General features: G+C 34.2%; 1 protein-coding gene across 8 annotated transcripts in view; it reads left to right on the top strand.

Moving 5' to 3' along the window:
- Positions 1-14,292, top strand: part of LOC128982747 (peroxisomal acyl-coenzyme A oxidase 3-like) — a 177,620-nt gene that overhangs the window by 148,928 nt on the left and 14,400 nt on the right. For all 8 annotated transcript variants that reach the window (XM_054401695.1, XM_054401699.1, XM_054401698.1 and 5 more), the window contains one exon: positions 8,297-8,451. In XM_054401695.1, coding sequence (XP_054257670.1) covers positions 8,297-8,451 — 155 coding nt within the window. The remainder of the gene's footprint in view (positions 1-8,296; positions 8,452-14,292) is intronic.

Genomic DNA, 14,292 nt, shown 5'->3' with positions numbered 1-14,292 from the left:
CACTAGAGGTTTACAAACAAAAGTGAGTGTTCTAGTCATGCCATTGTTAATAGCGTATTTTTGCATTTCAGTCTTTATATTCAGGGACTTTGTAATCCCATAAGCAGGGAAAAGTTCATACAATTCGAGAAATCGGTCAATATCGGCCGACTTCCATCTCTCTTCCTTCTTTATACTTTCTACCTTTTCTGGCATTTCTACCCAAGCTTCATTCTTCTGCTTACTCGGATTCTTAACCTTTCCCTTTGATTTTTTTATTCATAACACTGTGTATTCTTTCTAACTACTATCTTTGTTGGAGAAAAAGTAAACTGTTGCAGTTTCCTTGTTTAAAAATATAAATTTAGTTATTTCATACTATTTTACTAAAAATCCGATCAGACAAAATGGAAATTTGCTGTCGGCAGGTTTGCTGAAGTGGGGGTATTATCTTTGTGGCAATACTTTAGTTCAGGACCACTGCTCTTTTTCGGATCCACCGAAGTCATAAACAACATTGTTCAATAATATGTGTTTGTGAGGGTCTGTATCATCATCAACACCAAGTGTAATTACATGATCAAAAGATATACGCATAAACAAAAGAATTAAATATAGACTGACAAAGGAAGGTTTTGCAATGTGCTGCTAGAGGGTGCTCAGTGTTCTTTGATTCCCTGCCGTCGTCGATTCAACGTCTGATACCGGCACTACCACCCTTGCCATCAAAATGCTATCAACATATCAGACCCACTTTTCAATATGGGTAGAATACAAAATTCTGAAATCCTGTAATTTTAATGGAAAAACCCATCGGAAATTTTTAAGAAAAATAACAGATCAAATAAGGGAACAAACTCCTACTCCTCCGATTCCGGGGAATTCTCCAGAAGTTGGCAACCCTGGCTCGCACTACCAGCTTGTCATCGCAATGCTCGCTATCACTTGACGCTAGGGGTCTGCGGTACAGAAAATTTAAGTTCGGTACGGTACAATATTTTGTACCTCGGTTCTCGGTACAAAATCGGTACGGTACGCGGCTACCCGTATTTTTGCGGTTTTCTGCTCAGAACTGTATTTAAACCATTATTTATAACTTTAATACATTGACATTACTATGAAAATAGATAGTATCCTACTTTCGTGGTATTCTAACAACAATTACTGTACCACACATTATTAAAACAAAACCTTTTACTACTACGAGGATTGTGTCAAGAAAAATCACAGTTAAGATAAAGGCTTTACCTATTTTACTCTGAGATACTTTGAATAGCCATTATTAAAGTGGTTTTAAAAATAGGGTACTCTGAAATTCGGAGGTAGCGGTACACGGAGGTGGCGGGACGCGGAGATAGCGGGAGGTAACCCTACTGTGATGTTACGTAAACAATAGATTTAATGTTTCCCGAAAAAAGTCAGAATAGAAACGATAGAAAGGCTATTGTGTTAATAGAAGGGTGGGAGGGGTTGGGCAATGACTTCGAAAGGAGCGCGGGTAGTGAGTCAAGTAGGACCGGAGGGGGAAGGGGTGGGTAAGACCTTGAAGCTATATATAGACTTGCACTACTTCCCTAAACCTAAAGGACTGGCCGGCGAGTGGTATTCCAATCACAGGACAAGATACGTTGTTTTTTGGGTATTCATTGCCCGGTTTGACTTTGGATTGTCTTACTGTGTAGAAACTTTGAATAATAAAAGATAAAGTTAGAACTAACCACGATTATTTAGCATTGATTGTGTACATATTAAATGATTAAACTATAGGGACCATGGATATATACAAACTTTTGTCGTGATTTTAATTTCAACATCAAAATACAATATTGCACAATCGTGATATTTTAGGTCATTGACCTTTATTATGCATCCGGTATTGCTGTTTCAGAAGAGAAGCACGTTGATAAATTATAAATTGATATTCCCGTAGTTAAAAATAATTATTTTATAAACCTATAAAACAAAATCATAAAATCTTACATAAAGATAACAATAACGAAATTGTAAAAAGGGTATAAAGATAACAACGTCATTCTTTCTCTTTGTTCTTCTATTTCTTGGGTTTCCCTTCATACGCATTCAACAAGTTGCCATGGTTACTAATCACCCATGTCGTTATCAGCTTTTGTGACATAGCGCACAGCAGGGGGGTAAAACTTGACGAAAATCGGTTAATTTTTACCTATTATTTAATTACCAATGAATGTACTACTTTATTGGTATTTGGTACTGTATTAATAATCGGTCAAATTGGCCGTTTTTTGTCAAATTTTACACCAAATTTAATTGAAATTTCAAGGTGAATATTAATAAAACAATTATTACCAAATATTTGTATTTATTTAAAAGATTGATTTGTGGTATTGGGTTCCCCACTGAGTGCAGCCGAGCGGCACTAATGAGGGTCGGACCTTCTTGGGGGTGAACAATAGACGGCTTATCAGACCCTCCCCTCCCCCGTGGTCTGGAGAAAGCTTGTAAACAAACTATTGCACAATGCACAAGCGTGACTTGACATTGGGCTGACAGTAGGCGTAGGCTTGAATAACGAAAAAAAAATTATGCAAACAACAACAACAACTATCAACAACAACTATGCTTGTGGTTTCGTCAATAGAAAGATAAAATATCTATAACAAATATTTTAACTTATAAAATAAGATTGTAGATTAGTTACAAGTTTAATATGTAGCCATAAACAGTTTTATGGCAGTAGGCAATGGCCAGTGGCAAATTGAATATTCACGAAAATACTGACTGAGTTCGAGATAACATTTAACAGTCATCATAAAACTATTATTTTCATGATAAAATAGAATTGGGGAAGTCGTAAAGAAATAAAAGTGATAAAACTCAACAGTTCTTGGAAGTACTTGAATACAACAATTATTGTCGTGATAAAATGTTAATGGACTTGGGACTGCTAATGGGGTTTTTATTGCATCATCACCCTAGTAATAAATTATGAAGGTCGTAAACAAACATCTGATAAGACTTTTATGTGCTCGGAACCAACTGTCTTTCACTACGATAGTAACTGAAAGTAATTTATTATTATAATAGGCTGTACCGAACGGAATTTGTACCGTGTAAAATGCTGTACCGAACCGATGACGGTAATTAAGCTTGTACCGTACCGTACCGACTTTTTCGGTGCACCGCAGACCCCTACTTGACGCTGCAGTGGTGTGCCCCGAAACTACACGGCACTCCTAGCGGTGGACGCCAGAATATATGCTAACCGCAGCACTGCTGTCAGTTAAATTTAATTCTTTTGGCTGATGATATAAGCGACCTACCATCATATCAAACCAATCCTGCAGAAATATTTTGTAAAAAGGAACATTTTTCAAATTTGTGTACCATTGAGTTAAAAATGCTACAAAATTAGTAAATTGCTTTATAATATTTTATTTAGAAAAAAACATAGAACAATTGCGTAGGTCCAATATGTATAAAATTAAAATAAATAAATAAGAAATAAACACAGCTGAAATATAATAGGTTTTCAAAACTATTTGATTTGAAATCCACAGAGGATTGGTTATTTTTGCAAAATAGAGCAGTTCTGGTGAATTTTGAAAATGATACAGACCTTGGCTATATCTGGCCCAAATGACAAACAATGATCTCTAGAGGCGCAAAATGTCTATCTTGGCATCTTGGAATTGACTTTGGATTCTGCAAATTTAAGTGCAAGTCGCAAGTGCAAGTCTGCAAATCGCAATTATGTGAACCAGAAGGCCAGATTGATACCGTTAAATTTTAATTTTTATTGGTGATTTTTCCATATAAACCCATAAATTAACAGAAAAATCTATTTTTCTCAAAGACGGCCTAAACGGTTAGTATAAAAATTTTGTATGTTCTAGACCTTTAAATTCTGAATGTAAAAATTAAGGTTCAAAAGTTATTGTAACTAATGTTATTTTCCCATAAAAGCCCATAAAATAACCGAAAATCTGATTTTTAGAAAAGGCCGGTTTTGATTTAGTATGTTATGGTCCTTATAATTATAAACAAAGTGGTGCAACCCCCATTGCTATAAAAATTAAACTACGGTTCAAAGGTTAATGCAACTTTTGTGATTTTCCTTATAAAATATCATAGTTACTCCCACCACTTACCCATGATAAAAGTTGTTGATAAGCAAATGGGAGAAGGAGAAAGTATGTGTCTGCAGAGGTGCCCTCCCCCCCAAAGCCAAAGGCGCAATTCCCCCCCCCCTCCCCACAAGTCAGACGAACAGTTCCCCTCATTTTATGCTGCCCCCTATTTAAACCTCCCACCCCCGCCAATTTACTTGGCAATTTCTCCTTGCCACATAAAATGAGCATTTCAACTATTTAATAAACTTGAGGTAAAGAAAAACAAACTTGCTGATAATCAAAATGAAATTTGTAACAGGAAACGTCATTTAACAATACAAAATTATATCCAACTAATGGACGAATTATTATTGAGTGGAGCGAGCGAAGCTCTTTGGGATCAACTTCAATGCAAACAATATAACACCATCACTCAATAACGGCTGAACACATTTCAGCCAAACTTAAAAAGACTACTTAGACTAATAATGAGATGGTTTGTAAACAAACAAATTTCAATTAGATAATGCTAATGCAATTTAAAACGAACTTAAAATTTCAAATTTTTAACATTAGGCTTATGGGACTAAAGTAGCTATGACAGTTTTTTTGTTTACAAGAAAAATGTAAACAAGAGAATCATAAGGTATTTCTGAACTTTCTATACTTTTCTTTTAAACGTTTTTAAACCATTCCTATGATTTCAATAAACAAGAAAATGCTGTTAAAACATTTTTTTAAGGTGCGGAATTCACTGAAAATCGAGAAAATATACGGAACTACTTTCTCAATGCGCGGAGCATAAACAAGGAGCGGAGGGATACGGACCAGTGACTACTTTCTTGGGAACCTATTTGTGTTGCCAGCTGACTAGAAACAGCCAATGTTAGAAATCAGGATTTAATAAGCGATATATCGAACCGCATCGAAATCGATATTTAATCCGATAATAGATCACTGATTATATTATGTTGAATTACATCGACGGTGCAGTAAGTTATTACACTTATTAATAAAACGCAGATTGCACACTGATCTAATTTAGGCGTGTGGGGAAGGTAGGTCGGGGTTTATGAGTGTATTCGTGACTAAGTGTTTTGAAGTAAGGTTAGATTAGGGAGGTAAAGTGTAGGTTATAGGTAGGTGATCGAGTTGTTTATTTGTGTTGCACCATATAATTTTTATCTTTTGGAATAGTTGGTTAAACGGGGAAACGATTTCAAAAATGTTTGCATATGGTCTTAACAAACCATCTACTGTATTCTAGCATTGACTTTATATAAAGTCAATGATTCTAGCAAATTACTACATAAAAACCAAAAGAAAAGAACATTTGGATTTGGACCTTTGCCCATAGCAAAACTAACATATAATTTATGAAATGTGAAAAGTTGTACATCATTAAATACTATTCTGTAATATTAATAATTGTTCGGCAAATCCTCATTTTAATGGCTCGGCTGAAAATGGAATCTGCATTTTGTGAAACAGTAATTTGGTAACAATTCAGTAATTTCAAATGTTGATAACAGTAGCATATCCTATATAAATACTGTTATTTGATTGCCAAGCCACGGACTATACATACGTCCAGTTACAACCGTAATAATAAGTAAATAATTAATTACCTGGGCTTATAGAAGTACACTTTTAACCACGGTATGGAAATTGTCTAGGCCTGTCCAGAAGTAGGCTAATAATTTCTATTGTCGGGACCACGTAAGTTTGCAGTTGGTGGCAGCCAATCACAAGACATGGCTAGTGCAACGTTGCCACACCGCACTAATAAAATATAATAAGCAATATTTTCAAATCAGCTGGTATTATTACATTTGGCAACACCGCACGGTTCTCATTGGTTCATTCAAACCCATATGGTAAATAGGCTCCTCCCTCAACTGCAAACTTATGTGGTCCCGACAATAATTATATTGTCTACATTGTATATTTAAGGCATGTCTTCCCTTCTTATTATTTTTCTGTTTTCACTTAAATCAGCTGAATGCTATGTTTACTTAAATTACTTATGTTTAGGCCTACATTTCAGCCATCTTATTTTATTGTTTAAAATTAGTCTTTTTGCAGTTTTTACGTTTTTACACATTGAAATACATGATTGATAATTCAGTTCATTTTAGTCTTTTAAAGGTGTTTTACATTGAGTCTTGCATTGAAATAGCCCTACATTTTTCGTAAGCCTATGTTTTATCTTTGACTATCAATACAACTAGACATTCCATCCCCATGTTAAATTTATAGCCAGCTTTTTCATCAAAATCTTCTGTATCCAATGGTCAATGGTTTTATTAAGGCCAGTATTAAAATGCCGTCTCTAAATCGTCCCAATAATGGTGGAAGACCTACATTCCAGTTACATTACAATCATATCAAGAATACTTGGTATTAACAATCATAAATTATTTTCAGCAAAGAAAGCTGAGTTTAACCGATTGCAAGGGTTGAAATGAAGACCAATGTTTATGTTGCACAATTGAATTTAAATGTAAAATTTTCCCTCCGTGAATTATTATAATTTTAATCAATACAACAAGCAATAATACATCTATTGACTTTTTTACATTTAGTTACTTATACAAATATCAAATCACGTTTGTTCCGCTCAACTGGCTTTCACCTCTCTGAAAGCAACCCTAGTAACTTTTTCAATTTACAATTCAGAATCTGTATTGTCAGTCAACATGTTCTCAGTATTGCAATAGACAACGTCTTAAAAACGTTCAACAATATATTAGGTTGGGTAAATTTTTACAGGGCTTAAGAATTCAAACAACTTTAAGTACATGAATAATACTTTGGCTTGAAATACCTACTTTGTATGGTCAACTTTGAATAATACTTTTTGGTCAATAAAAAGTATGAAAAGTAAGTATGGAAAAAAGTATCTTGTTTCAAAATTAGGTAGGGTCACGAAATAGGGCAGACTAGGAGGGGTTAGCCATTCTCTTCTCGCCTTCTACAAAAATCGCCAGGCAAAATGCCCACAATACCTTAATTACCACCAGGACAAAAGGTTTTTGTAACAAAGTAATCTTATAATTCATTTTGATAGCCCCGCGATTGCGTTTTATGACTAATAATAATGGTAGAAACGCATCTTGTCAGACAATCCTTGATATGTACGGTAGTGTCGAATTTTACTTACTACATTTTGTTTTGGCGGTTCTTTAATTCCACTATCGTCAGGATTACAAAAGGATCCACTTCTGGAGGTGTTGTCAGAATACGTTACAAACATTTAACACAAAACGATTACAGATAGGCCTATCAATTCACATGTGTACATTGCTGCTGGCAGGACTGTAAGTAAACTGAATCAGGTTATGAAGGACCGACGTGGTCTCCGGATTGTCGTCTGTGTTATCAACAGCAGATATTGGACTAATTGTAGTGACGGAGAGTGTTGAAAATGTAATAGGATTCATAATTGAGTTTCCCATTCAAAATTATTAACAATAATAGCCTAACCATGATATTCTGGATATAAATGATGGTCTCGATATTCTACATTACTGCAGGAAAGGAAATTTATTAAATACTTTGGAAGAGTTTGAAATATATAAATACATAAAAACTAGGGACAGCACACAAATTTTGAATGAAAACACTCAATTAATTATGAATCCATTATATTTTTAACACTTCTCAGTCACTTCAATAGTCCAATATCAGCTGTTGAAAACGCAGACGACAATCCAGAGACCACGTCGGTCCGTCATAACCTGATTCAGTTTACTTCCAGTCCTGCCCACGGCAATATGTACAAGCGTGAATTGCAAATGATAGGCCTATGTGTAATCGTTTTGTGTTTTTTTGTGTTAAATGTTTGAAACATATTCTGACGACACCCCCAGAAAAGATCCTTTTGTAAGCCTAACAATTATTAACGATGGTGGCGTTAAAGAACCGCCAAACAAAACATATATTGCAAGTAAAATTCGACACTACCGTATATGTTAAGGATTGTCTGGCAAGGTGCGTTTTTACCATTTTTAGAAGTAATCTTAATTATGAATAGCAAAATTTTGTTGGTGTTGATAGTGAACTACTTTAAAACACATTTTCGGGCAAAAAAATATCCCCCTTAAAAATCCGCTCAAATAATCTCCCCCAAAAACTCCAGTGGCGCAAGCGCGCCACTGTACCCCCCTCTGGGTATTTCTGTGTGTATGATTGCTGATACTCTTTATTAATTTGTTTTATGTTTTCAGGTGGCTTTATTCAGAACAGTGAGCAGAGTCAGCTGATTCAATCAGCTATTTTGGAACTTCTGGATCAGTTAAAGCCTGAAGCTGTAGCTCTAGTGGACGCTATCGCTCCTCCAGACTTTATTCTGAACTCAGCACTTGGGCATTCTAATGGCGAGGTAAGGAGTTGTAACGGTAGGTATTTCCCCCTTGACATACCTCCTGTTACTTTGGGTGACGTAGCTCAGGAATGAGACTCAGCACTCGCTTACAAAACCCAACTTTATTAATTACTCAAAACAACACAAAGGACACAGAGTTAAATTACCATCAAAAAGGTAGAGTAGACTAGAACTGTATAAATCAGTTAGTAACTTAAACCCCAATTTGGAAAAGAATCTAAACCCCAATTTTGAAATCCCTTTACATTGTCTTACCTGGACCCAAGGCCAAGGGCCTTGAGCTCCAGCTCCCCCAGCAGGATCCCGTCCTCTGGTGCACCGCACAAACACTACACACCAAAACTGACCCCCTGATCAAGTGCACTGGCCTACTTAAAGCAACAGCCTTCTGTAGGTCAGCACAACAAGTTATTGTTTAACAACACTACCAGCCTACTCACACAACATTGCCAAACACTTCCTCTTTACAATATTTGACCCCTTCCTTTACATCCCCCCATTTCCTCCAGACGATGTCCCCAGCGTCTCAACTACATAGATACATCCACAGAGAGAAAAAAAGTTAATAACAAATCTGATTAAACCCTTAACAAATTGTACCTAAACTAAATTATAATAAGGTTTAGGAGGGGAAGAACTGACCAACTGTTCGCTGACTTCCTTAGCAGTTGCGTCGATAAAGCCTCTTCGAACCATCATTGTCATTGGTCTTCAGATGTTTGACCACAGCCATGTCTTCTGCGACGTCTCCCACTTCGGTGTCTATAGTCTGTAGTCCACCCAGCGTTCTTTGACAGCATTGATGATGAATCGACTTTGATTGATGATGATGTTGGACTGCTTTTGCCATTGATTGAGTGTACTGCAGCCTGAAGTTCTCCTCTTCTTAAAAGCCCTTGCCCCCAGCTGCGTTTCTCCAGTTTTCTTTGAGTTTGATGAAGTCTCCTCCTCCAACCACGATGTTGAGGATGTACATAACATCGAGTTTAGTTGATGATGTACAATCGAGTTTCGCCAGGAGGGAACTACACACTCGGCACGGACAACATCTGAATAGACACAGCAAGACATGGTTAGCAAACTTAATCATCAAAGCAGCTTCTGAAAATCCCAAAGCAGCAAATGGCAACCATAGAGCACTCTCGAATGTCAACTTCAGCATGGCACCAGGGGAAGATTTGAGGGACACCAGCCCAACACCTGCAACCATTCCAGACGGCAACCCATCTCTGACGAGGGGCGCAGAACAACCAACCACAGACGAGGAGACAAGCCACAGCAGCACCACACAGGGAAACGATGGACGAATGACAACACCGGCCTCAGTAGGTTAGGTAGCTATATATTAGATTGTAAGAATAGTATTGTTTGGATTATTTAATGCACTTTAATGTACAAGGAATTAAGGAAAAACTAGATGAATTAAGCTTAATTTTAAATAATGTAAATTCAAAAACCTTATAATTTCATTGAATGAACACTGGTTGAGTAAAGAAATTATAAATCTGTTAAATAAAATTGAGGGTTTTAGTTTAGCTGATTTCTACTCAAGGGAAAATGGCAAGAGGTGAGGATCAGCAATTTTGATAAGAGAAAATGCAGGTATCAAATACAAAATTAGAGATGACCTTAAAACATTTAATGAAGATTTTTATTTTGAATGTTCGATTATTGAAATTTTAAACTTTGAAGAGCCAACATTAATTGTCTCTTTATATAGAGTACCTTATAAGTTTACATTAGTTGTAAGGCATGAAACAGCTGTAGTTTCTTAAAACTATACCGAGGATCGGAGACAGTAGCCAGGTAATATAAACCTTATTAGTACATTAGTTAGTTTTTTTTTTAATGCAATATTTGTTAAACAAGTTAAATGCTAAGAACAGGTTAAATGTTCTAATTGCTACTGATTGTAATATTAATGTCTTTGATAAGGTAGCATCAGATGGATTTTTGAATATTCTCAATTTTAATGGATTTAAAGCTAATGTTAAAGAGGTAACGAGGCCTATCAGTGGAACTTGTATTGATAATATTATCACAAATGAAAAATATAATCTAGAACGAGTTTTTGTTAAAAATAGAGGTCTTTCTGATCACAATGCAATATGGACTACTTTGCCCAGCTTTAAAGATGATAGGAGAACTAAAACTCAAACCAATAAGAGATGCTTTACTGCAAAAAGAATTGCTGAATTTAAGAACAAAATTATAAACTTTAATTGGGAGGTACAACCAGCAAAAAGTGCAGATGAAAACTATGATAACTTTTTAAGAGATTTCATTATGTTAATAAATTAAGTGTTCCCAGTTAGGCCAATAAAACAGAAACTTAAGAAAGATGTAAAGTGGATAACAGAAGGTATAAAAGTTTCAAGTAGGAACAAGAGACGACTCTCAAAGCTGGCAAAGGATAGTAACAGTGAAGGGATAAAAAACTACTACAAAAAAATACAGACAGATATTTACTAGAGTAGTCAGGGAAGTAAAGCAAAACGCAAATAATCAGTATATACATTATACAACAAGCAAGAATGCAAAAGCAAAGCATCATGGAATGTAATTAAGAGAGAGTTGGGAATGAATAAAATAAAAGATAACAATATAACTGAATTATTAGTCGATGGAACCATTATCAAAGACCCCAAAGTTATTCCAAACTATTTTAATCAGCACTTAACATCAAACAAAAACTAGATATCCAAAGTTTGCCAGAAAGAGCAGTGGAATGTTGTAAAAAAGTATTAGTTCCAGATGGGTTAAATTTTAATTTCAGAGAAGTAAAAATTAAGGAAATTATAAAAGTTATACAGAATTTGCCAAATAAAAAGTCTACTGGATGGGACGAAATATCCATAAGCTTAGTAAAAGAATGTAAAGATTATATTGCTACGCCAATCTTGGTTTAGAATAAATGGGCTTTCGCTAAATGCTGCCAAAACCAATATAATACATTTTAGAAATTCTCAAAATAGAGAGGGTGTACTAAGGCTAGCAATAGGAACCAAATTATATAGAAAGCCAGAGATCTGTAAAATTATTAGGTGTGGTCTGTGATGAAAATCTTAAATGGCAAGAACACATAATGCAGTTAGGTAAGAGATTAAATTCAATATGCTTCAACATGAGTTGCCTTACCCACTGTACCAGTATGAAAACAAAATTAACTTTATACTATGGCTATTTCTATCCATTAGTAAAATATGGAATAATGTTATGGGGCTCATCAGAATTAGTAAGTATTATTTTAAAAGCACAGGAAAAAATTCTAAGAATTATGACACTAAAAAAACGCAGAACCTCATGTAAAGGTATTTTTTTAAGTTTTAAATTAATGACAGTACCAAGTATATACATCCACGAGGTACTTTGTCACGTCAGAAACAATTTAATGTGGTACTCTCAAGAAAAAACCAGTCACAGTTATAGTACAAGAAACAAAAACTTACTTGTGTACCCTCATCATTCCACAACAACTTTGGAGAAAAGCATTTACTATATGGGAATTAAACTTTATAATAAATTGCCTAACCCTATGAAAAGTTACACCCTCAACCCAACACAATTTTCAGAGAAGGTGAAAAGCTTGTTGATTAGAAAGGCCTATTATAAAGTTAACGACTTTTTGAATGATTTTGAAATGTGATATGATAGTCTTGGATGCCTACTTACCATAGCTTTGACTGAAAAAAAATCTGCTTTAAAACCTTGTTGATACTCAAATGTTTTATATTGTTTATTTAATTTAAGACTATGTTAAATAGTTGTAAGCTTAGTTTTATCCTCTGTTATAGTTACTGTTGAATTTTCCCTTTGGTATATTAAACTGTTGAATTTTATTACAATTTATAAACATAGTACATTTTTTGTTAAATGTATTTAATATATTCCTTATATTGATTTTAAAATGTATTTAACCTAGAAGGAAAGAGACGACTTCTATAAGGACAATTTTATTTATGACGAAGCACCTGTACATACATCCTGTAATATTCTGTACGTTTTGTGCCAATAAATATCATTCATTCATTCATTCATTGAAGATAACATGGCGAATCATGAAGTTCTTGTAGCCTTGTCCACAGTTGGTCAGTGGAGAGATGGGTAAAAGGAAGCCTACTCAAAATGTATAACTTACAAACACAATATATGATTTATAAAAGACGATCTAGACTCTCAAATAAATTCTCAAATTCACATTAAGAACAAAACAAAAAAACCGAGAAAAAAACATTTTTTGAAACCAAGAGAAGTGTTTGGAATGTGTTACCTTAACAAATCCGATATGATTAAATAACAAAACCTTTAATAATTTCTGATTGATTTACTTAAGATTATTCAAATATGACCTTTTTTAAAGAATTCTAAACAAATAATGAGTTTAACAGTTGTCTCTCATTTCTGGTAATTTGCAATTTAAGTCTGAAAAAAATAAAATAAACAATTTGTCTCACACTAAAGTCCCTGATAATTAAAAATCTAAAAAAACGAGATATATCTTAATAAAATATTCTTTAATCTTTTTATACATAATCCGTCTTGTCTTCGAAATTTGCCAGACTGTTAATTTCAATAAGGATACCATTGGAACATTTAAACATTTAAAACATTATTTCCCAATACAGTTATTTTTGTGAAGTCATGTAATTGATCTCTAAAGTAATATGTAGAAAGAAAAACAAGACAAAATTAATCCTCGAATCAAATTCGATTTCCCATACTATCTTTAAAAACACAACCAAAATTTATTACTATATAAAAAAAATAACAGTTAAACAAAATTTTCAAATCACTCCCTACTTTGCTTCCCTAATAAAACAAGTGAAACATTTTACTTCAATAGGCTACATCTTTACATCACATACTTCAAAAACTTAAAAACAATATATAAATTCAAAAATGAACTTGAAAAAATTGCATGTGTAATTCTCTGATAAAAATTCAAAAACAAGATTGCTGAAAAAAATGATTTGGGCCCAAATCTTTACAATCTAACCCGTAAGCAAAACCAATTTCCCTTTAAAATATCTCCAACAATCTATCAACTGTAAAAACAAAAAAATTTTTCCCAAAATAAAAAATTCATGCATTGCTGATTTCCCAAAGCAAACTCTAGCATCTATATATTAATACGCAAGCAATTTTCTTTTCACAGTCATAACTCAATAACAGCTTGATGGATTTTAACGTTTGAGGTGTCAAAATAAAGGTATTTTCACGTAGATGTGCAAATACGTCTCAGAATATTTAGAAAGGGCACCACTTAAGTACACTCAAGGGCTAAAGTTTGGAAGGTTGCGCTATCTGTTGACATTTGATCAAACTCATTTCCCTTTGTTTACAAATAACATATGGACGTAGTTTAAAATAGTTTTTTAACCAATAACCACAGACTGTAGGACTTAAAACTTCCAGAGCAAAGCTGGAATTTATATTTTGTTTCAATCTGTTAACTAAGTCTGGTTCATAATGAAGAGTTTAAGAATAAATATTCAATAATTCTTTTTGTATATGTTTTAATTGATTACCTTACATCGTATTTTACTGATTATCATGTAGTTACAGTTCGATGTTATGAAGTGAATGTTTAAAAGTGATTATTCGCAGGGCAGTTATCCGTTACATTACCATATTATCATGTAATTTACAATGTGTATCAAAATTCCAATTCCTTTATAGTGTTTTCTGTTGTTTGGTTAACTTTCTTATTTCATTTCAATTTAAAATCAAATGCCGGCGAAGAACTGTGAGTGGCTGGAGGGAACGCGAACATGACCGCTAGCATCAACCTCTCAATTAAACATTTGACGGGTACATAGTGGTAGTGCCACCGTTGTG

Source organism: Macrosteles quadrilineatus, unplaced genomic scaffold (genome assembly GCF_028750875.1).
Source record: "Macrosteles quadrilineatus isolate MER2022 unplaced genomic scaffold, UCM_ALF_1.0 Scaffold_1__1_contigs__length_201487025, whole genome shotgun sequence".
NCBI lineage: Eukaryota > Metazoa > Arthropoda > Insecta > Hemiptera > Cicadellidae > Macrosteles > Macrosteles quadrilineatus.
This window is presented reverse-complemented; position numbering and strand designations above follow the sequence as displayed.